The 25749-nt window shown below is 40.6% G+C and overlaps 1 protein-coding gene across 6 annotated transcripts in view; it reads right to left on the bottom strand.

Moving 5' to 3' along the window:
• APH1B (aph-1 homolog B, gamma-secretase subunit) overlaps positions 1–24697 on the bottom strand; it is a 139619-nt gene extending 114922 nt beyond the window's left edge. For all 6 annotated transcript variants that reach the window (XR_006218586.1, XM_042988698.1, XM_042988701.1 and 3 more), the window contains exons 1-4: positions 24441–24697; positions 22851–23021; positions 17220–17290; positions 15740–15862 (exon numbers count right to left, since the gene is read on the bottom strand). Coding sequence is in view for 5 of the 6 variants with exons in the window: in XM_042988698.1 (XP_042844632.1) it covers positions 15740–15862; positions 17220–17290; positions 22851–23021; positions 24441–24553 (478 nt within the window). In the remaining variant the exon portion in view is untranslated. The remainder of the gene's footprint in view (positions 1–15739; positions 15863–17219; positions 17291–22850; positions 23022–24440) is intronic.
• Positions 24698–25749: the final 1052 nt, after the last annotated feature.

Here is a 25749-nt window from a genome sequence, read left to right on the forward strand (position 1 = left end):
CCAAAGTAGGCTCCAGGCTCTGAGCTGTCAGCATAGAGCCTGACGCAGGGATTGAACCCACAAGCTGTGAGATCACGACCTGAGCCTAAGTCGGGAGCTTAACCAAGTGAGCCATCTAGGCTCCCCTAGAAGGCAAGTTTTTATATATAATGACATCATTTAGTGAAACGATGACAAATACTTTAAAGTAGAGGAGGAGTTTTAAAATATGTACCTTTGGGATGATGGCAACATTTCACCACATCCAAATCTTACTTTTACTTAAGATCTAGCTTGATGCCATCTCCTTGGTGAATTCTTTAGGACACCTAGTCTTCATTTTTAAAAAACACTGAGCACACATTTACTGAGCACCTGGATAGTCTGGCCTAAAGATTCTGTATAGGAGCTCAGGAGTCACATAATCCTGAGATGGAATGCGAGCTCCACAATATGGCTTTGGCCAGATTATTTAACCTCCCTCCCCTTCTGTTTCCTTTATTTCAGAAATGGGGCCAATAATACCTCATAGGGCTGTTCCAGGGAAGAACAGTGCTTTAATATAAACCACAGCTTTTCAATAAATGATACTACCATCTGCCAACGTCTCCAGGTTCAAAGATGAGTAGGGCAGAGCCTTTAATGAGTTATACTGTCATATGGGAAAGAAAGCGAGGCAAAGCAGCAAGCGGTTACCACATTTATCCAAGTTTCCTAGGTACTGGGCTATGTTTTAAAATGCACTCTTCTTCACTCTTGGACATTTATTTCTTCCTCTGACCTGGTATTACTTTTACATTTGTCTTCTTCCTCCCCATACTTATTCAATGTCCATTATGGGCAGGCACTGTTCCAGGCACTGGGGCTATCACGGCGCACAAAACACAATCCCATGGGACTCTGCCTCATCCTTTCAGTTTCCTGTTTTATTAACAGTATCCAAAGGGGACCTCTCGGACATTTGTGAAAACACTGCATATGCTTACCAGACTGCTTATTTACTCGGCTGGCATTAATTTCTGGCTGGCTTCCATGTCATCACAAGACTTTCCTATTACAATGTGCTCTTTAGAATACTGCGATTCATTGTTTATTCCCTCTGCAACTGGTTAGAGGTCCAAGAGAAATGGAGACCTGAGTATCCTGCCATGTACATGTAGCTAGAGGTACATACATACTATGTTGATGCTTGTCTCTAGTAAACAGAATTCCAACTAGAGGATTTGCTATTCTAGGATATTATCTTTTCATTAGTAAAACTTTCTCATTTCATGTTCCTAACTATAAAATTCAACAATTCCTTCAATGAATCTAACCCTAAGTGTGCTTTGTTCTAATATTCTTAAAAATAGAAAAAAAAAACTTCTCTAACTTAATCATATAAATTTCACAACTTCTTTATAATACAGACTGATAAAAGGAAGTTCTATAATTTCTAGTGTTTTGGAACATTAATCAGAAACCTGATTAACATTCTAACGAATTTTGTACATCTGTTTGTGAAACTGTAGCTGCTGGTTTGATAATGGACTTCCTCTTCCAAATATCTTTTAAGTCAAATTCCCTTGGTAAAGAATGTTTTAATCTAACCCATTTTTAAGCAAAATGTTTCAGTGTTATCTTTAAGAGGCCACATTTACTATTTGGCTCTTTTGTTCTTCCTGAATATACTCTAAATGTTTCAGCACACAGATTCACAAATATCCTCATTTTCATGCTTGTCCCTCTCTCCCTTATTCCTGTATCTACTTTTCTGTCCCTGCAAAGATAGCAGCTTAAAACAGCGACTGATTCTAATACTAGATCCTACCAGCACAGACACTGCTATCATCTGGCTTCCCTCGACAACTGCAGAGTATCTCCAACTATGCCAGAAAGAGCCAAAGGCTGTTGCTGGGTGGTGGCGGCAACAGGCAGAGGAGGACTTAGCAAAGCCAAGGGTTAGCCTCAACTGCCTAGAGACAGAATGTAGTTACTAATGAGCTTCTGGCTTCCTTCTCTAAGTAAGAAAAGAGTCTGGGGTGTCAAGGTTCTGTGAAGTGAGGGACTGTTCTCCATCCCTCTTGGTTGCAGAAACTCTCTGGATTCTTGAGCAATCTCCACTGACCTAGCCAAAGTAGAAGTCAAGCCACAGAACTAAATATTTTTGAAAATGCTTTTCCTGTAAGAGTGATTTAACTTAAAATTTAGCGTTAAAAAACATGACATTCCTGTGACCTAATTATAATAATATAGAAATATATACATTGATCAAATAACATTCTCCAAGATTTAAAAAAGACATGTTGAAAACTATCTTATATTACATAGCAATAAGAAAGGGGTAGTACTATCCCTTAATACAGATCATAAAAGAGATGTTCTGAAAGCAATCTGAATTAACTACTGGTGTTTAAACAGCATTTATCATTTCATATTTACGAAAATGCTTCTGAAATATTCTCATGAACTGAACAGACTGTCAAAGATATGATTTTGTTTAAAGTCTCCCTAACAAATGTTAAAAAATGATGAAATCCTCTCTTCAGATTAGTTCATCAGAGTGGGGAGTCAGCATTGGGAAACTTCTTACATGTTTTATGAACTAATCTCTGTGCAATGAAAAAGTAAATCCCACAGGGTCCACTTCAAATCCAGTCTAGAAGCTTACTTCATTAAAGCAGTCACGGTGGGAAAGTTTCTTCTCCAACTGAACCCAAATCTGCCTTCTAACTCAGTGATTCACAAGTGAGGCAATTTTGCCCCCAGAGAGCATTTGTCAATATCTGTAGACATTTTTGGGTGCCACAACTGGGGGCGGGGTACTTTTGGCATTTAGTAGACAGAGGCCAGGGATGCTGTTGAACACCCTACAATACACAAGACTGCCCTCCATCTCCCGCTAACGAAGAATTATCTGACCCCAAATGTCAATAGTGCCATTAAGAAACTCTGCTCCAAATGCTGCTTGTTGATCCTAGGAAGGCTTTTTGAAGAAGAATGAGTCAACTCTTTTATTTCCCATATGTAGCACACTTAAAAAAAACTGAAACTCTACTACTCAGCTATTGTCACAAAAATGCTGGATAACTATGCCAAAAGTTATTGGCTACAGCTGCCACTGGGAGCATGAGTGGCCTAAGGCAGTGTTCATGGGAACCTAGGGTACAACTCCCTAATGGGAAACCCATCCTCTGGCAGTGGGCCGGGAGTGTGGGTTCTCGGGATTCTACTGCTTTGTATTAATGCTGTGTTGGCTTTACGACATTAACTAGGGCCTTTCCATGTTTGTCTCTGGCCTGGAATAGTTTCAGCACCATCAGATTTACCTTTTTTTTTTTTTTAAGTTGTTTGTTTATTTATTTATTTTGAGAGAGACAGAGAGTGAGCAAGCAGGGAAAGGGCAGAGAAAGAGACAGAATCCCAAGCAGGCTCCACACTGTCAGCGCAGAGCCCAACATGGGGTTTGAGCTCACAAACCATGAGATCATGACCTGAGCCTAAATCAAGAGTCAGACGCTTAACTGACTGAGCCACTTAGGCATCCCAAGATTTACCTTTAAGTGTTTGCTCCAAACCAGCTCTCAAACCGTTCATTTCTAATGCTATATATAAACCAAAACTAAGCACAAAAGAACTTGGATGGATATTTAAATGAAAGTTGGAGATAAAATGTGTAGTTGGCCAAAAGAACTTGGATGGAGATTTCAATGAAAGTTGGAGGTAAGATGTGTAGCTGGACTGGATGTGAGTTATAAGAAAAAAGGAAAAATTGTGCCAAGAAAGGAATTGTGCCAAGGTTTTTGCCTGAGCAAGAGGAAGGATGGAAGGGCATCAATTGAAATGAGGAAGACTTCTTAAGAACATCACTTTAAAGATGTTGTTGCACTGTTTTCTGTCCTCCAGAATTACTGATGAGAAGTCAGATTTTCAAATCATTGTTCCATTCAATGTAAGAAGAAAAAAATCCCCCAAAGATGGAAAATCAACATCTGAAACTGGGAATTCAATCTCAAGATTGATATATTCAAGTAAAGGGGCACCTGGGTGGCTCAGTCTAAGCATCTGACTTCGGTTCAGATCATGATCTCGCCGTTTCCGAGTTCAAGCCCCGTATCAGGGTCTGTGCTGACAGCTCAGAGCCTGGAGCCTGTTTCAGATTCTGTGTCTCCCTCTCCCTCTCTGTACCTGCCCACTCACGCTCGCTCACTCTCTCTCTCTCAAAAATAAAAAACATTAAAAAGTTGAAAAAAATATTCAATATTCAAAGTTAATATTTGAGTAAACCTTTGTAAATCAAAATCTTTGTATATCAAAATATTTTTTGATATTTTGATGAAATAAAATATATCTTCTTTGGTGAAGAACTGCAGAATAATGAAAAAGCTGATAAAATCAAATAGACCTATCCCTTAAAATAAACCTCAAGGTTGATTAATTCCTTAAAAAAGAACCACAAAGATTTCTAAACATTTATGCATAAAATACAAAAAGTCTGGTTCCAGGAAATTTGGCTAAGACTTGCTCCAGTAATAGCACTCAGAGTACTGAGGAAAACCTCAGAGTACACCAGTGAAACATATTACAATACGAAAGATTTCCCCAGAAATGATGCAATGCAACGGCCCTGATGTGAACATTCTAGTTCTCTTTAGAAGAACCATGGAGAGGCAGGGGAGCAAACTGGCACCACTGATCCCAGAAGTGAAGAGCATCCTTGGTGACGAGAAGTAGGCACAGAACAGATCAGCAAATGCCAGGACTCCCAGAACATGCTCCCAACACAGCAACGGAGCTCACAGGATCACGCTGAGGTGACTGAGAAAGGCCAGACTGGTCAATAAAGCTGGAAACAGGGTGGGTTCCAGCCCCCCCTTTCAAACTTGTAAATAGTGAGGTAGTGGAAAAAATATATGTCCCTATGGGACTGAAGGAAAAAAAGATACTATATCAGATGATATTCCAAAAATGTTACTTTTATCCAGTGCAAATCATCTGCAGAGTAATATCCTGCTCATCACTGCTATGAAAAAATTCTCTGGGAATTTCTCTAGGAAGAAAAAGAAACTAAACACAAAAACACCAAAAATTAAAGGCAGTAGTGGATGAAGAAAATAAGGACTTATTCACATGCAAAGAAGAAGAAACATGGCCTGAAGAAAAATCAGCAGAAGCCAGTAGACTACCTGAGCCGCATAGGGGTCAGCAGGGGCCAGCCACTCAGCCATGTGACAGAAAAGACATCAGTGTCTCAGAAAGTAGCCTGGAACATATCTGAAAGAGCCACCAAGTCTTAGAGCCACAGCCTGCATCGTTCTTTTCAGCCAAACTGTGAAGCAGCCTCCTGAGCTGCCTGTTTGCACAGTGCCTGAAGACGGTTGTCGGTGCTCTGCATCCATGATAACGTATCACAAGCTGCTAGTCTCTAACAAGCCAAGGACATTCCAACAGTAGAGTTTCCCATTCTCTGTTACATGGACAGCTTGAAGGAAAGACTATTATGCTACTGATATAATGAAAACATAACGAAAAAATATATGTGATGACAACACTGATGACATATTACTGCATCACAAGCAGTGGCAGATAGCTCTGATAATTTATTCTAAGAAATTAAGATTCTAATACATTCAGAAAAGAGTAGGAATTGCAGATTAATCTCCATTGTTAAAACTTTCTCTGTATCATTAATAGATGTTAATCTATTAGTCTACCACTTTGTAATTGGTAAGACAGTCATTTGAGATAATATTGCTTACAAAGAGCTTTCATTTAAAAGTCTAAACACCTGGGGCATCCGGGTGGCTGAGTTGGTTAAGCGTCTGACTTCAGATCAGGTCATGATCTCACAGTTTATGAGTTTGAGCCCCACATCGGGCTCTGTGCTGACAGCTCGGAACCTGGAGCCTGCTTCAGATTTGTGTCTACCTCTCTCTGCTCCTCCCCTGTTCACGCTCTCTCTCTCTCTCAAAAATAAACAAACATTAACAAAAATAATAAAAGTCTAAACATATAACAAACTGACATATTATAAGGATTATACTTAAAATATTATAGGAAAAAAAGGAAACTCACTGGGTTATAAGAGTCATGTTCATTGGTCTAAAGGTCTCACTGACTGTGCTCTGGCTGATTAAGGTTGGGCTCAGCCGGGCAGCACTGCTACAGGCTGCTACAGCTGCATGCAAGTCTATGCGGGACACGTTCTCATGGCACATGACCAGAGTCCAAAGAGGCAGGCCCAACCATAAAGTGCTTTTTTGGCCTCTGACTTACCTTACATCCATTAATTAACCAACTCACGTCACATTACTGCGTGTAACCTCAAGCGCAGAGAAGTACATCCTGGCCACGACAGGCCATGCAAGGATGTGGATGCATAATTCTATAACGGGAATGACAAATTGGGACAAATATCGAATCTCCTGTGTTCCTCTTACTTTTATTTTCCTTCAGGCTCAACATTCCTCTTCCTTCAATCAGTCCCCATTGGACACAGCTTCTAGGTCTTTCACCATACTCACAATGTTCTTCTGTACCAATTTTAGTTCTTTAGTATTCCTGTTAAATCACAATGCTCAGAACTGAACATGATGATCTGACCTGTGCTGATTTCTCCTAGTGAGTGGGTACAATGTTTAAGACCTTACCTAGATAGGAGCACTGCCAAGAAAATATAAATGAAATGATTTGGGGAAGTTTTAAAAATAAAATATTAGCTGCCCTTCTTACTGAGTACCAGTTAAAGACATTTTTCTTCTAAAGCATGAGACACAATTCAGAGTAATAAACCCAGATTCCACATAAACTAGAGAAATTATCCTCCAAATCCTGTTTTTTAATTTCAAGAACCAAATTCTCTACCCTGATAAGAACGACTTTCCTACCTTTATGCCATTTTACAGTTTATTCAATTATTTACTCTCTAAATTAATTTCATTTAATTCAGTACAACTCGGAGCTAGGCATCATTTTTGTTCTTCTTGAAATATGAGGAAATTTTGTTTGGGGGATGGGAGGGGGGAAGGGCGGGTGATGGGTACTTAGGAGGGCACCTGTTGGGATGAGCACTGGGTGTTGTATGGAAACCAATTAGACAATAAATTTCATATTTATTTATTTTTTTTTAATTTTTTTTTAAATGTTTATTTATTTTTGAGACAGAGAGAGACAGAGCATGAACGGGGGAGGGGCAGAGAGAGAGGGAGACACAGAACCGGAAACAGGCTCCAGGCTTTGAGCCATCAGCCCAGAGCCCGACGCGGGGCTCGAACTCACGGACCGTGAGATCGTGACCTGAGCTGAAGTCGGACGCTTAACCAACTGAGCCACCCAGGCGCCCCATAAATTTCATATTTAAAATAAATAAATAAAAGCCAAATATAAAAGAAAAAAAAAAGAAAGATGAGGAAATTGAGGGTTAGACAGAAGTCTAGTACTTCCTTTACCCAATGAACAACGTCTTTCTTACCTCCAGGACAGTAGGGAAAAGACCTCTTCCCTCCACCTAGTACATTCTTCCCTGACAACCTCCTTCTTTTGCCTGCCTAGCTATTATTCATCTTTCAGTTTCTACTCCAATAGCACTTTCTCCATAAGCTGTGCCCAGCTTTCATTTTTTCCATCAATATTTGAGAAATAAAGGACTCCACGAGGTGCTGGTGTGAACAAAACAGATACAGTTCTTGCGCTTAAAAGGCTTTGCATCCAGCTGGAGAGAAAGACATAAATAACTACACACTTGACCACTTAATAACAACTGCAGAAAGTACTAAAAAGGCAAGCACAAGGTCAACTGAGCATGGGTCAGGGCTTGACTTTTGTGTGCTCATGGCTCTTCCTCATCATAACATTTATCACACTTTACTATAATCAGCTGTTTGTCTTCATCCCCCACTAAGAGTGGAAGGCACAGACACCAATTAAGCTGTATTTTCATAGCTTGGTATAACTTCTGTTTGATAAAAATACTTAATATTCCTGTGTGGAATGAGTGATTAAATGATCGAATGGACTTGCCCAAAATACTAAATTAATGAGCCAGAAAAAGACTTGAACTTAGGACTCCAATTTCCATATTTTTGCCTCTATACAGCATTACTAAGATGGTAATGACTCTAATAAAATTTAATGCTCGCCTGCTACACAACTATAAATAAAAATAATTAACTTAGAAATACATATCATTTATAAACTATGCCTACTTGTAACACAAAAATTTATGTACAGACAGGTATTATATACAGTGTATCTCTGACACTAACATAGTGACCCCATAGGCCCTATTCTGATTACTACTTAGGCATGTGTAATGACATATGTTAAACTAACATATAAACTTACAGATTTAACTAACAAATTAAAAATGAGCTCATGGCAGGGTGCCTGCGTGGCTCAGTCAGTTAAAAAACTGACTCTTGGTTTTGGCTCAGGTCATGATCTCATGTTCGTGGGACTGAGCTCCATGCTCAGTGCGGAGCCCGTTGGGGATTCTCTCTCTCCCTCTGTCTCTGCCCATCTCCCACTCGCACATGTTCTCATTCTCTTTCAAAAATAAATAAACTTAAAAAAAATGAGCTTATACCTAAATAAGTGGTTACAATAGCAATTATAAATAACATATACAACAAACACAAAATATATACAAATCTGAGGTTATTATTTTATTTTATTTTTTTTTAATTTTTTTTTTTTTAACGTTTATTTATTTTTGAGACAGAGAGAGACAGAGCATGAATGGGGTAGGGTCAGAGAGAGGGTGACACAGAATCTGAAACAGGCTCCAGGTTCTGAGCTGTCAGCACAGAGCCCGACGTGGGGCTCGAACTCACGGACCATGAGATCATGACCTGAGCCGAAGTCAGACGCTTAAGCCACCCAGGCGCCCCTGAGGTTATTATTTTAAAATGCAAAGAATTATCCCTAGGTATTTTATGCTTCTTGGTGCAATTGTGAATGGGATCAGTTTCTTCATTTGTCTTTCTGTTGCTTCATTATTAGTGTATAAGAATGCAAGTGATTTCTGTACATTGATTTTGTATCCTGCAACTTTGCTAAATTCATGTATCAGTTCTAGCAGACTTGTGGTGGAGTCTATCTGGAAAACAGTGTGGAGGTTCCCCAAAAAATTAAAAATAGACCTGCCCTATGACCCAGCAATAGCACTGCTAGGAATTTACCCAAGGGATACATGAGTACTGATGCATAGGGGTACTTGTACCCCAATGTTTATAGCAGCACTCTCAACAATAGCCAAATTATGGAAAGGGCCTAAATGTCCATCAGCTGATGAATGGATAAAAAAAACTGTGGTTTATATACACAATGGAGTACTACATGGCAATGAGAAAGAATGAAATATGGCCCTTTGTAGCAACATGGATGGAACTGGAGAGTGTTATTATGCTAAGTGAAACAAGCCATACAGAGAAAGACAGATACCATATGGTTTCACTCTTATGTGGATCCTGAGAAACTTAACAGAAACCCATGGGGGAGGGGAAGGAAAAAAAAAAAAAAAGAGGTTAGAGTGGAAGAGAGCCAAAGCATAAGAGACTCTTAAAAACTGAGAACAAACTGAGGGTTGATGGGGGGTGGGAGGGAGGGGAGGGTGGGTGATGGGTATTGAGGAGGGCACCTTTTGGGATGAGCACTGGGTGTTGTATGGAAACCAATTTGACAATAAACTTCATATATTGAAAAAAAATGCAATGAAAATGTCTTCAATGAATAATTCAGAGTTTATGTTCCAAATAATGATGCTATAACAAATAAGAAACTCTTGCATATAATAAAATGACAGCTGTTCTTTATTTCTATAGGTCATATTCACAGCATGGTCAACCTGCCATCCTAACAGCCAGAGACATTAAAATACTTCATTTTCTTTGGAATATTGCATTTTCTCTTGCATTTATAGAAATTGCAAATACAATCCCCAAACTGCTAGCACATCTTTCTTTCACTTTCTTCCAAAAGAATCATCTTCAGCTAGTCTTATGAAAGGGAATTAGCACCATCTAGCGAAAGAAGCTGGCAGAAGAAATTCCATTAGGAGAATGCTACGTGAACCAAACTGCTTAGGTAGCAGTATAATAGGCCAATTTCAGAAAATACAGAAAAGCGTAGCAGTAATACTCCCTCCTGATTATGTTTTGTTCATTTATACTAGACTCTAACAGACTTTAGCTATTAACATTACATTTATTCTAAAAACCTAATGTTCATTATAATTCCTTTAAAAAACTGCCGGAAATGCTGTAATTATGGAATGCTTACGATGAAGAAAATTAGATTTGTTGGAGATGCCTCTAAATAAGTCCAACCCATGAACTTGTAGCCAGATGTAATGGGCCCTGACTTAATCCCTGGAAAGAAGAGACCTTAGCAAGTCATGCATTTTTGTATAAAGAAGATCAGTTTGGTGGCTGCCTGCATATAGGACAGATTCATATGAAATGTGTGCTGAGGAAAGACTAAGCAGTTGGGAGTTGATGGTAGTAATCTAGACAGGAGATACCAAGGCCTGGACTAAAATGAAGAACAAGAGTCTACTGGGTTTGGGGATCACTAAAACAGTCAGGATGACTAAATTACCTCAGCAGCTTAATTTGTTTTTATTTAAATTTCAGTTAACATACAGTGCAATCATAGTTTCAGGAGAATTCAGGGATTCATCACTTACATACAACACCGAATGCTCATCACAAGTGCCCTCCTTAGTACCCATCACCCATCTAGCCCATCTCCCACCCACCTCTCAGGCAACCCTCAGTTTGTTCTCTATTGTTAAGAGTCCTTTGTGGTTTGTTTCCCTCTCTCCTCTCTTTTCCTCCTTCCCATATGCTCATCTGTTTTGTTTATTAAATTCCACATATGAGTGAAATATATGGTATTTGTCTTTCTCTAACTTATTTCGCTTAGCACAATACATTCTAGCTCCATCCACATTGCTGCAAATGGCAAGATTTCATTCTTTTTGATGGCTGAGTAATATTCCTCTGTGTAAGGAATGTGGGCTCTCTCCATAGTTTGGCTATTGTTGTTAATGCTGCTATAACACTGGGGTGCATGTGCTACATTCAATCTGTATTTTTATATCCTTTGAGTAAATACCTAGTAGTGTGATTGCTGGATTGTAGGGTAGTTCTATTTTTAGTTTTTTGAGGAACCTCCATACCTGTGGCAGTTTTTAAAATTTGGGCATACCTTCCAATATCTGGTTCTACTGCTACCTTAAATTGTATTAAAACAGTTATTCCTTTTTTTTTTTTTTTTTTAGTCTCATTTTCTCTGCCAGAGGGTAAGATCCTTGAGGACAGAAATTCCTTTAGTATAAGATGTTAAATATTTTTTTTAATCTTTATTTATTTTGAGGGGGGAGGGGCAGAAAGAGGAGAGAGAGAATCCCAAACAGGCTCTGTGCTGTCAATGCAAAGCCCAATACGGGGCTCATTCCACGAACCATGAGATCATGACCTGAGCTGAAACCAAGAATTCAACACTTAACCAACAGAGCCATCCAGGCACCCCATAAGACGTTAAATAATTTTTAATTAATAGAACGTGTTTATGGGGGACACTTATTTTAATGATATAACTTGTGGAGAAAAAAATACAATGGAATTTTCTTAAAACTATTTTTAAAAGATTCTTCTTGAACATTTAAGATAAATTTTATATTATGTACATTATCAACTCTAAATGTATGATCATGGCAGCATGACGACAATTTTTACCTGGTGGATGAAAAAGCAATTTGAAATGAGGTGGTCCTTTTATACTGTATCTTTGAATAAAAAGGTCAACTCATCTCAACAAGATACTACGAAATCAAATCGAGTAGTACATTAAAAGATTTATTCACCACAATCAACTGGGATTTATTCCTGGGCTGCAAGCGTGGCTCAATATTTGCAAACCAATGTGATACATCACATTAATAAAAGGATAAGAACCATATGATCTATCTTCTCAACAGATGCAGAAAAAGCATGTGACAAAATATAGCATCCATTCTTGATAAAAACCCTCAACAAGGTAGGGATATACGGAACATATGTCAACATCATAAGATCATATACAAAAAACCCACAGCTAATATCCTCAATGGGGAAAAACTGAGAGTTTTTCCTCTATGGTCATGAATAAGACAGGGATGTCCACTTTCACCAACACTATTTAACATAGTATTGGAAGTCTTAGCCTCAGCCAAAAGAAATGAAAGGCACCCAAATTGGCAAGGAAGAAGCCAAACTTGCAGATGACTTGATACTCTGTAGAAATCCTGAAAGATCCTACCAAAAAACTGCTACAACTAATAAATGAATTCAGCAAAGTTGCAGATATAACATCCACGTACAGAAATCTGTTGCATTTCTATACACCAACAATGAAGCAGCAGAAAAAGATATCAAAGAAACAATCCCATTTGCAGTTGCACCAAAAACCATAAGATAACTAAGAATAAACTAACCAAAGAGGTAAAGTATCTGTACTCTGTAAACTATAGAACACTTATGAAAGAAACTGAAGAGAATACAAAGAAATGGAAAAACATTCCATGCTTATGGATCGGAAGAACAAACATTTTTAAAATGTCTATACTACACCAAAACAATCTACACATTAAATGCAATCCCTATCAAAATACCACAAGCATTTTTCACAGAGCTAGAACAAACAATCCTAAAATTTGTATGGAACCACAAAGACCCTGAATAGCCAAAGTAATCCTGAAAAAGAAAAGCAAAGCTGGAGGCATCACGATTTTGGACTTCAAGCTATGCTACAAAGCTGTAGTCATCAAGACAGCATGGCACTGGCACAAAAACACACACACACAGATCAGTGGAACAGAAGAGAAAACCCAGAAATGGACCACAACTATATGGGCAATTAATCTTCAACAAAGCAGGAAATAATATCCAATGGAGAAAAGACAGTCTCTTCAACAAATGATGTTGCAAAAACTAGACAGCAACATGAAGAATGAAACTGGACCAATTTCTTATACCATACACAAAAATTCAAAATGGATAAAAGACCTACATGTAAGACAGGAAACCATCAAAACCCTAGAGGAGAACACAGGCAGCAACCCCTCTGACCCACTTTTTATGAGACATGTCATCCGAGGCAAGGGAAACAAAAGCAAAAATGAACTATTGGGACCTCATCAAGATAAAAAGCTTCTGCACAGCCAAGGAAACAATCAAAACTAAAAGGAAACCAACGCAATAGGAAAGGATAGATATTTGCAAATGACATATCTGATAAAGGGTTAGTATCCAAAATCTATAAAGAACTTATCAAATTCAATATTCAAAAAACAAATAATCCAGTTAAGAAATGGGCAGAAGACATGAATAGACATTTTTCCAAAGAAGGCAGCCAGATGGCTAACAGACACATGAAAAGATGCTCAACATTACTCACCATCAGGGAAATACAAATCAAAACCATGATGAGATACCACCTCACACTCGTGAGAATGGCTAAAATTAACAATACAAGAAACAACAGATATTGATGAGAATGTGGAGAAAGGGGAACGAACCTTCCAGCACCGTTGGTAGGAATGCAAACTGTTGCAGCCACTCTGGAAAACAGTGTGGAGGTTCCTCAAAAAATTAACAATAGATCTACCCTATGACCCAGCAATAGCACTGCTAGGAATTTACCCAAGGGATACAAGAGTGCTGATGCATAGGGGAACTTGTACCCCAATGTTTATAGCAGCACTTCAACAACAGCCAAATTATGGAAAGAGCCTAAATGTCCATCAACTGATGAATGGATAAAGAAATTGTGGTTTATATACACAATGGAATACTACTTGGCAATGAGAAAGGATGAAATATGGCCTTTTGTAGCAATGTGGATGGAAATGGAGAGTGTTATGCTAAGTGAAATAAGTCACACAGAGAAAGATACCATATGTTTTCACTCTTATGTGGATCCTGAGAAACTTGACAGAAGACCATGGGGGAGAGGAAGGAAAAAAAAAAAAGTTAGAGAGGGAGAGAACCAAACCATAAGAGACTCTTAAAAACTGAGAATAAACTAAGCGTTGATGGGGAGTGGGAGGGAAGGGAAAGTGGGTGATGGGCATTGAGGAGGGCACCTTTTGGGATGAGCACTGGGTGTTGTATGGAAACCAAGCTAACAATAAATTTCATAAAAAAAAAAATTCTGATTCAAAAGCACACATGCACCCCAATGTTCATAGCAGCGCTATCAACAACAGCCAAACTGTGTAAACAGGCCAAATGTTCATCGGCTGATAAATGGATAAAGAAAATGTGGTATGTATATACAATGGAATATAACTGAGCCATCGGAAGGAATGAAATCTTGCCATTTGCAACAATATGGATGGAGCTAGAATGTATTATGCTTAGCGAAAAAAGAGAAGGACAATTAGCTCGCTCATATGTGGAATTTAAGAAAAAAACAGATGAACAAATGGAAGGGGGAAAAATAAAAGAAAAAAGAGAGACGGGAACAAACCATAAGAGACTCTTAATGATAGAGACAAAATTGAGGGTTGATGGATGGAGGTGGGTGAGGGATGAGCTAGATGGGTGACTGGTACTAAGGAGGGCACTTGTTGTGATGAGCACTGGGTGTTGTATGTAAGTGGTGAATCACTGAACTCTACTCCTGGAACCAATACTGCACTTTATGTTAACTAACTGAAATTTAAATAAAAATTTGAAAAGCAATAAAAAAAAAAGGTCAACTTCTCTACTATCATTTTTTCCTCTCAATTTCTTTTTTCAAAGAATGTCGCATGATTTATTTTTAAATATTCAGAAGCAGGAAAACTATTAATTTCTTTTCAGATACATACATGAAGGTAAAACTTTCATGTTTTACCTTCAGAACAAAATACGTATATAAGTTAAAAAAAAAAACAAACCCTACCTTTCAAACCCGGTTAACCTAGGGAATTAATAACACAAAGTCAAGGCAATAGTTACCTGTGGGGAAGAAACAATGAAAAACAAGGGATTCTAAGGTTCTATTAGTGTTCTAGTTCTTAAGGAAAAGGGAAGATTTGTTGTTAGTCTCTAAATGATACGGGTATGTTTAAATATACATTGTAGACGCATAAACATCACATTAAACAACCATTTTCCCTCCCAATTTCAAAATCCAGTTATACTGCCTATCCCAAAAAGGGGCCAAGATGACTAAGTAAAGACTACTGCTTATACTGAAAATAAATACAAACTAATAAAAATCAAAAAGCATATATCCTATAAAAATTCACTTACAATATATCAACTACACAGCAACATTATTAGTACACAAAAATAAAAATAAATTTTATGTATGCTAAATTCCACCCTAAAATCCTAAATACCCTAACCAAATTTTTATTTTCCTAGGTCCTTTACTTCTTTTTCTTTTTTTTTAATGTTTATTTTTGAGAGAAAGAGAGAGCACACACACATGTGAGTGGAGGAGGGGCAAAGAGAGAGGGAGACACAGAATGTGAAGCAGGCTCCAGGCTCCTGTGCTATCAACACAGAGCCCGATGCAGGGCTTGAACCCACCAACTGTGAAATCATGATCTAAGCCAAAGTCAGACACTTAACTGACTGAGCCACCCAGGCGCCCCTCCTAGGTCCTTTCCTTCTGATGTCTAACAGTATTTTGCCTTTAAAAGGTATCACATAAATTTATATTCACTTGAATTCCTAAGCCAGGTAACTTCAATAAGGATGATCATTTAGACCAGAAGACTTGACATTCACAACTGGTAGGCACATACCTGAATTTAGGAAGAACTGAGGAGAGTCTCCATGAATGCCCACTGTGCCTGGTCCCAAGGAGTCAGAAAGGGTATTTACAAAGGAAAATACTCCACTCATGATTCCAAAACCCAAGCCAGAAACTAAAGAGGAAGAAACACACTGTTAGACCCTTTTTATTTATGATTTCTCTTCAAATAAAATTTCCAAGGATTAGAGAATATTATTTTTTAAAGGAGAAAAAGGACACATGCTATTGGAGAAGCTGTGGAGAAAGCTGGCTCAGAAAAGATGAGTGCTTGGCTAAATGATAAATAGAGCAAGAATGGTGTAAAAGGAAGGGAAATAAACAGTGGAATGTAGCAGAGAAATGAAAAGGAGAGAAAAAGATCTAGAAAGGCACAGAAGCAATAGGCAAGGCAGAGAAAGACACTGCTGAAGTTCTGGCTTTGGTTTATGTTAACAGTCTGTAGAACTAATTTTCAACCTTGACCACACATTACAAACATCTGTGCAACTTTTAAAATTGAACAGATCTCTTCCCTTTCCTCATGGCAACTCTATTTAATTATTCCAGAGTGGGTTTTAAACATGAATATATTTTAATGCCTCCCCAGTAACACTAATGTGCAGCCAGGGTTGGGAACTGGGAGCTTAGGACAAGAGAATCAACACGGATAAACTATGTACAGATTCCTCCTAACTCTGCCTCCTACCATTCGTGGGAGGGGGAGGCTAAGGAAAGTTGGAGGTAGGTCTTTGAAGATGAAAAGGTCAAAAACTAAGAGGTCAGAATGTTGAGCTGTCATTACTTTATCAATATCATTTTTAAAACAGTGTTTAGATTTGGTCTGCCAGGCATAGAGTAAGGGAGTTAATACTTCTCTTGTTTTGGTTAATGTTTCGCACCTTAAAGTCTATAACTGTATTCATCTTTGCACACCTATGTCATAATGTATATTGTCAGCTCTCCAAAAATTAATAAGGTAAAATTAAATAAAGCTAAATAAAATGAAAAAAAAAAATTCTGAGGGTTCAAAACTGGAACTGATCTTGAGGGATGACTGGATTATAGAAAGTAATTCCTGGGTCAAACAAAGGTGATTCAACTTAGGGACCTAGATCCAGTCTTTAAAACATAATTCTGAAAGAAGACTATACAAGGGTATTAATTATTTAATATGAAAAGTCCTCCTAGTATAGCCAAAGTCATGGTAACCATCCAGAGAAGAGAAACATCACTTAAAAACTGTTAGGGTGTATACATATTAGAAACCCAAGTTTCAAATCTAGTTAATATTTAATGGACACACAGATCACCTGTATAATTATTTTTCTTTATATAATGGTCCTGAAAAGCTAGAAAAAGACACAATGTACACCAACAGGCCAAGGCAGGGATAAAATACTATTTAAAATCTACAAAGACATGAAAGTAAAAATGGCTCTTATGCCAGGCATGGTTTTTTCTCTTGACGACAACATGCAGTTCCAACTTACCATAGGCCAGCAATCGCATAGAGGGTGCTGTCTCATCTGGGTTTATACTCCTCAAACCCTCATTGGCTTTTCTAAAATAAAACCATACAGACAATTTTTTAAAAGGAAAATAGCATATCAGGAAAATACACAAGATATTTCAAAACCTAGATGCTTATTGAGGTTTCTAATCAGGTTATACTCTAAATCTAAAATCCATTTAAACGAAACCCAGAAAATTTTCAATTAACTTAAATAAATCGAAATTTACAACCAACATTTTGCCTTTTATCTGACTTTAATGTAGAAGAGAAAAAAATAAGAAAAATGTAAGTAAACAAGCCATCAAGGATTGGGTTTAGTAAGAAAAAAAGTATGGGTCTGACTACTTTCTGAGCTCAGTAAATAATTAATTCAATATCCTATGGCATCTATCACTCTGAATTGTTTTCTCTTTCAAAAGTACTATATCTTCAATCCCAGTTTAGTGGTACTTTATACTATCTCCTGCCTGGGTTATAGTTATGTTGCTACCCTCCCTTCTACCTTCCACTTCATAGGACCTAAATTATACTCATCCTCCAAAGTCTCACTGACTCAGCAGTGTCTCAAAGAAACCACCTTTGCCAGTGACTGGTGATTGCTATTATCTCCTTACCCCTTTTTTTTAATGCTTATTTTTGAGAGACAGTGTGAGTGGGGGAGGGGCAGAGAGAGAGGAAGACAGATAATCTGAAGCAGGGTCCAGCTGTCAGCACAAAGCCCTACATGGGGTTTGAACTCACGAACCGTGAGATAATGCCTTGAGCCAAAGTTAGACACTCCACTCACTGAGCCACTCAGTGAGGGATCTAGGTCCCTAAGGTGCTCTACTTTCTTATTCTTAAATCCTAGAATACCCATGGTCTGAACTCTTATATGAGTACTTAACCTGGTCTTCGGATGATAAAAGTATTGAACATATTTGTTTCATATCCCAATCAGGCTTCAGATAAGAAATAATCAGAGGAGAATAAAATGCTGCGCTCAGAAAAGGAGATAAATGAATACCTAAATGAAACATTAAAATATTGCTCAATGTGAAATGATCTTCAGAGTGATCATATCTGTGCTGTGAACAATTCAGAAACTTACCATGAGTCCCTGCTCCCATGCAGATGTATGTAGGAATGCAAGACGTGGCTGGTCTGTTCCACTACTGTCACTATTACTAACATTTGTTGGCTAGAAACTCTGCAACAATGATCCTGACTCCAAGGATATTTACATTATATTTATTATAAAGTATATCTGTTAAAGCAATAAAGAAACTGAACGTTTTAGACTGATTTCTTAGCAAATGCGGAAACAAAATGAGTTGGGTTAACTCTAAAAACAGAAAATTTAAATTAACCAAAACATACTTATATTCTGGGCATTGTATTAATTTAAATTTCAAGGTACACATATTCAGTACAGCTGGCTTATTCATTACATAAGTATAAATATCACGGATTTCTTTAAATTAAGGCAATGCGGGGACGCCTGGGTGGCTCAGTCGATTAAGCGTCTGACTTCAGCTCAGGTCATGATCTCACGGATTGTGAGTTCAAGCCCCGTGTTGGGCTCTTTTGCTGACAGCTCAGAGCCTGGAGCCTGCTTCGATTCTGTGTCTCCCTCTCTCTCTGCCCCTTGCCTGCTCACACTCTGTCTCTCTCTCTAATATAAATAAACATAAAAAAAAATTTTTTTTTAAAAAGTAAATTAAGGCAATGCAGAATTCAACCAAAATAGCAATAAGCATAATGAAAAAGGCCTTTTGCTTTTCCAGACTCAAGACAAACAATATGCGATTTCAGGGTACTCCATTTAGAAGCATTATTTGGTAGCAAGGACAGTGACATTAAGTGCCTGTCATCATCTTTCTCTGGAGCAGTAACCAACTAAAATGTTCAATTTTTCTAAATAAAATAAAATAACCTGTCACAAGAATGTTATTAAAGGCTAATTAAAGCTTAGAAAAAGGGGCACCTGGGTGGCTCAGTAGGTTAAGCATCTGACTTCAGCTCAGGTCATGATCTCAACAGTTCACGGGTTTGAGCCCTGAGTTGGGCTCTGTGCTGATTGCATGGAGCCTGCCTGGCATTCATTCTCTCTCTCTCCCTTTCCGTCCCTCCCTGACTCGTGCTTTCTCTCTCTCAAAATAAATAAATAAACTTAAAAAAAATAATAAAGCTTAGAAAAAAATGCTTAGAGACATATATGATAGTAATAATCTCTATCAACAAATGGACGTAAGAATACAACAGAATCATTAAATTTTGGAGGATCTGTTTAAATTGCTCAATAATGAATAAAAGATTTTTGCTATCTGGTATAGCAAAGTACTGCTATCACAAATATATTAAATATATAATTTCAAAAGTTTAATAAACTTCCTCATTCCACATTACAAATTTGTGAGAGGAAAGGTCAATGGCATTAACAGTTCTCAATGCTAACATTAGGAAATGAAAAAGTCGTTTCCATATTCCTGATGGACAGCGTTTTTGACAGTTTCACTGAAGTGGAAAATTCTTTGTTTGCATTTATTACTATTTTCAAGAACATAAAAGAAAAAGACCAATTTTTAAAATACAAACTTTGAAAAACTACTGATAAATCATGTTTTGTCTTCTTTTGTGTATGTGTAGTAAGAGACAAACAGTATCAAAAAATATGCATATAAACATTCCATTTTAGAAATTTTTAAAAATAGATTATGCCTTTTAAGAAACTATAGTAAAGAGTATCTTTTCTATGAATGGAAGATTTTCTAAAATTAGGAAATATTTATGGTATCAGCATTGTAAGACAAAATTGGATTAAATTGCAAAAGGTTAACCCAAGCCAACATTTTTTTAATGTATATTGTAGGCAATGTACAGGCCCATAATTTGGATTTTTTAAAAAATTAATATAGGAAGAGCTATTACTTGTGGCCACATGCCAGTTTCTCAGGGTACAACTCTTTGCTAGGGTGAAAATTATTATTCATTATTCAAGATGAAGTACTCTTCCTAAAGCCTGACCCATGAAATAAAACTATGAGATTACAATGATAATTATTTTGATTCAATTTCATATATGTAAAAAAAAAAAAAAAAAACAGTGCAAAATGTTCACATTTTAATCTTGGCACCAAATTCGGATAGCAAATATGTGATTAAGGCAGTACTTTAAAGTTAAGAACCCACTTTAACAGTGAAGATAGTTAAAATATCGACTGAACCAAAGTTCCTATATTTAAATACAGCATAGCATAAGACAACAACTTAAATGTATTTATAGGTTAGTCATGAATAAAGTATCATAATAATTCTCAAACTTGTTTTAACACATAACTACGTGACAGCCAGTATGTCTAAAATGTGCTAGGAAGATACGGTACAATAATCCAAAGTTTCAGCAAAGATGCATTTTGCAATGGCAAATAAAGCCACCTATTATTTTTTAAACGTTTATTCATTTTTGAGAGACAGAGTGTGAGTGGGAGAGGGGCAAAGAGAGAAGGAGACAGAGAATCTGAAGCAGGCCCCGGGCTCTGAGCTGTCAGCATAGAGCCCAACACGGGACTGGAACCCAAGAACCGTGAGATTATAACCTGAGCCTAATTCAACCGACTGAGCCACTCAGGTGTCCTTAAAGGAACCTATGAATACAGGTTTGTCGTGTTACCTGGTTGCTAATTTTCAAAGGCCCTTTCAGAGGAGTAAACATGGTTTCCCCAGAAAGCCAAAGTGGCTTTACTGAACTTGCGGGCCTGAGAGCCATCAGACTGACCTGTAATTCCTTCCACATATGGCCCCACTCCCTCACTACCCTTATTAAAAATGGTAATGTTCAGCCTGCGGTCCTTTAGAAACATAGGACAGTGCAAAATAAAAGGCTGCATTCCAGGTAGACACCATGAAGAACGAAGGTGGTAAAGAACGGCAGATTTAGCCACTCCAGGCAAGTTGAATTACAGACCTAAAGCCCTAAGGGGTTATTAAACCCATATCCCTACACTGTAAAATCGTTCAAAATTAACCTACTTCAAAATCAGGATCATCATGTGGAAAATGTAAAACTAACATGAGCCAATGATGTTGCTGACAGGAAAAAAACAGTGCAATCTGAGGCTGAGTTGTTCAGAGGACAGTGCCCAGTCAAGGGTGGGAAGGGCCACTGCTCGGTACCACTTCGACCACAGCAGAGTACTGTGCTTGTCTTAAGCACAGGTGAACTCCAGGCACTAAAAACGGGGGTGTCTAGTGACGTAAAGAACAGAGATGGAATAGGTTTGGAAGCCATATCTACGTCTTCTGAGGGCCAGGTGAAGAAATGAGGTATGGGTAGCCTTGTAAGAGACAAGATGACAACCATGTTAACAAAGATTTCATTTGGCCATGTGGGGCAGAGGTCAGAAAGAGGGAGACTTTGTCTACCTTAATATATTCTAAAGTTAAAATTAAATTTTTGAATGAAAGTAACTGCTGCATACCAGAAACATCCACAGGTGAATAGATGGTCCATCTGTTAAGGGTACTGTACTCCTGTGGAAACTGAAAAGTAATTGTCGGTATTTTGTTTTTGCTCTTTAATATTTCCAGAAACTAGGGGAAATATCATTTTTAAACCTGTTCTAAGATAGAACTTTTGCTTTTAAACAGTAGCTTCCTGGGTTTGTTATTTGTAATTAAAACAGCTTCAGTGTTAAATTTCAATATCTGTTATTAAAAGCAACAAGTAAAAAAAAACAGAGAAGGCCTGGCATAGTGGCAAGAACAAATTATCAGAAGCCTATTATAAGAGATGTTGTTGAGGCTCTGTCTTGATTTCATCTATGAAATTCGTGGAATGCCTTAATCATCTCATTTGCAGAAATAAAAAGAGCACACATCACTTTATTAATTCTTACTACATAATCAAAGTCAACCTCATGACTGCCTGAAAGAAAACATGGTCCCAAGATCAAGCTGTGTTTCAAATCAGTGGTTTCATGTGAGGTCTTCATGGGTCCTACAGACAGCCTATGACCAAAAAATGAAACTCAAGACAATGGCTTCTTTTTAAATCTATTTTTCTATTATAGATATGAAATGCCATGAACTATCACAAAATAAACCCCAGTTTTCCCCTAATGCATTTAAAACAGTGGTAGGCATAATCTCCACAAGAATTATTTATTTTAAGTGGCAGCAAAAAGAAGCACACAGAAATTCTAACCTGGAACAGTTTTTCTTGTTGTTTCAATAACTCTCTGGCTTATTTTTCTGGAAGACACTTATTGTCTTCTAACATACAATGTATCTTCCTGTTCATTCATTTGTCATCTCTTTCCACTATAAAATAACCTCCGTGAAGACAGAAACTGTCTTTTAATCAGGATGTATCATTCCCAGTGCACAGGATAGTGCCTGGCACTAATTTAATTCTGAAGAAGTATTTTTTGAATGAGTGAATGAAGGAAGTTAAAATACTCAGTTAAAATATTCAGTATTTTCAGACTGAAAATGTACAATCCCTTGACTTTCAACTCTGTTAGGAAGACACGGACCCTCAAACACCACACTATATTAACATTTTCAAACTACTAAATCATAATTCAAGTATAAATGCAAAAAAAGGTAAAGCAAACATTTAACTTACTTCAAAAGTTTATAATATGCAAATCGAAACATTTCTTGGACAAGGACGGAGACTAACACTCCCAAGATCAGCAGATATTTCTGTATTGGTCCATCTTTGTTGTCAGTAATGGTTCTTGCCATGAACCAAAAAAGGGACGAAAACAGCAGAGATACCAACCAGAAAAAAGCTCTGAAAATTAGAGGGAGGAAAAGGTTAAGTGAACAGGATTAATAAAGACTTAAAAGTGAAAAAAACAAACAAACAACCCCTACTTGAGAAGCAACAGATTTCCTGACTCCTTAACAAGGCGGCGGGGGGGGGGGGGGGGAGTCCTCATAAAGTGATGCTTGGATCAACTGTTCTTCATCACTGGTTCGTTTTCCCCAGGGAGACGAACATGCCCTCCAAGAGGAACGTGAGATTTTTCCTAACAGTCATTTTTTTTTCCAGTGACTCTGCTATTTCTAAGTACATCTGCAGACTACCTGCCAAGGGCCATTTAGCTAGAAACTTGGTTATTTGCTACTCTTCCTAATTAAGGCTTTGCCCACTGATGTGTAAGTATGAGCCTTTTCCAGAAAAATGTCTACATCTCTATTAACACAGTGATTAGTATAAAATTCAGAGGTTGGAAACCGCTGATGGTTGAAAATCTAAATCAGCTTTCCAGTCCCGCTTTTGCAACATACCTGTGGATTTTAAATGATTATAACCAGCTTTACAAACCTTTTGCCCAAATCTCTATTGTGTTTAAAATGACACCTGTGATGCAGCACTTTCACTACAGCTGCGAGAGGTGAAACAGCTCAGAGAAGGTGGGAATCACTGGCCTACCAAGGCTGTTTCTCCTGGTACTAAGTGAGACTCAAGGGAGGAGGGGGACGTGGGGAGCCCCGGGAAGGCTGCAGGACAGGTGAGAACCGGGATTATGATCACGTTCGCCACCAGAGTTCAGTATTTACCAAGCTCCTGCCAGGAGATGCACTGACAGGTGCGTCGGTGTTTTCACAGGTTTCCAGCCTTTGGCTGTCCTTCTGGGGAGCATTAAGGAAAAAAATCCGTAGCCCGAACCCACCCCCCCGCCCGAGACATTCCGAAGTGGCTGATCCGGGGTAGGGGGTGGGCATTACGTTCTAAAAGCACCTAAACCCCAAGTGCTAATGTGCTCTTAACCCCTTCGGGATTACAGATGCCTGTGAGAATCTGAGGGAAACTAGAGACCCCCCCCCTCAAGAAATATAAAAGGTGAATATGTGAACTTACCCACAATTTTTTCATGCAATTCTAATGGGTTCACGACTCACTAAAGCCCACACCCATGGACCCTCGGCAAAAACTCAGGAGCCTAGCATCAGGGTTTTCTGAGACCCAGTGTGAGCTCCTTCCCCAGAGCCCCCACTGTGGGGTCCCAGGGCTCCTGTTCTTTTCCCGCCGACCCTCGGAGGACGAGGAGTACTAGGGGACCGGGGTCCCGGCTCACCCCTCCCAACCTTTCCCCCCTCCAAGCCCAACAAGATCGAGCCGTTTGGTGCGGACGCCGGGGGTCGCCGGTATCTCCGGCGGGGGAGGGGAGCCCCGGGCCCGGGTTTCCCGGCGCAACCGCCTCACCCGATGATGAGGAAGATGACGCGCAACGGCTCAGTGGCGATGGTGAAGATGTAGAGAGCCAGCGCAGGCCCGAAGGCAATGAAGGCGCAGCCGAAGAACACGGCCGCCGTCATGGCGACCGCGGAAGCCGGCCCGGAGGCCTGGCGGGGACTCGAAGTACGCCAGGCGCCGACAGAGCTCAGCGCCGCGCGGGGGCGGGAGCAGGGCGCGACGGAGGCGGCTGGAGGCGGGGCGCGGCCGAGGGGGCTGGAGGCGGGGCGCGGCGAAGGGGGCTGGAGGCGGGACGGGGGCGGGGCGCGGCGGAGGGGGCTGGAGGCGGGGCGCGGCGAAGGGGGCTGGAGGCGGGACGGGGGCGGGGCGCGGCGGAGGGGGCTGGAGGCGGGGCGCGGCGAAGGGGGCTGGAGGCGGGACGGGGGCGGGGTGCGGCGGAGGGGGCTGGAGGCGGGGCGCGGCGAAAGGGACTGGAGGCGGGACGGGGCGGGGCGCGGCGGAGGGGGCTGGAGGCGGGACGGGGGCGGGGCGCGACGGAGGGGGCTGGAGGCGGGACGGGGGCGGGGCGTGGCGGAGGGGGCTGGAGGCGGGGCGCGGCGAAGGGGGCTGGAGGCGGGACGGGGGCGGGGCGCGGCGGAGGGGGCTGGAGGCGGGGCGCGGCGAAGGGGGCTGGAGGCGGGACGGGGGCGGGATGCGGCGGAGGGGGCTGGAGGCGGGGCGCGGCGAAAGGGGCTGGAGGCGGGACGGGGCGGGGCGCGGCGGAGGGGGCTGGAGGCGGGACGGGGGCGGGGCGCGACGGAGGGGGCTGGAGGCGGGACGGGGGCGGGGCGCGACGGAGGGGGCTGGAGGCGCAAAGGGGGCGGGGCGCGGCGGAGGGGGCTGGAGGCGGGACGGAGGCGGGGCGCGGCGGAGGGGGCTGGAGGTGGGGCGGGGGGCGAGACGCGGCGGAGAGGCTGGAGGCGGGGCGCGGCGGAGGGGGCTGGAGGCGGGGCGGTAGCAGGGCGCGACGGTGGGGGGCTGGAGGCGGGGCGGGAGCAGGGCGCGACGGAGGGGGCTGGAGGGGGGGGCGAGGCGGAGGGGGCTGGAGGCAGGGCGGAGGGGCGGGACGCGACGGAGGAGGCTGGAGGCGGGGCGGGGCGCGGCGGAGGGGGCTGGAAGGGGGGCGGGGCGTAGCGGAGGGGGCTGGAAGCGGGGTGGTGGGGCGGGGCTCGGCGGAGGGGGCTGGAGACGGGGCGGGGGCGGGGCGCAGCAGGGGGGACGAGGCGGAACACGGAGAAGGGGGAGGGGCGGAGCGCGGCGGAGAGATAGGGCGGTGCGG

The sequence above is a fragment of the Panthera tigris genome, chromosome B3 (assembly GCF_018350195.1).
Source record: "Panthera tigris isolate Pti1 chromosome B3, P.tigris_Pti1_mat1.1, whole genome shotgun sequence".
Lineage (NCBI taxonomy): Eukaryota > Metazoa > Chordata > Mammalia > Carnivora > Felidae > Panthera > Panthera tigris.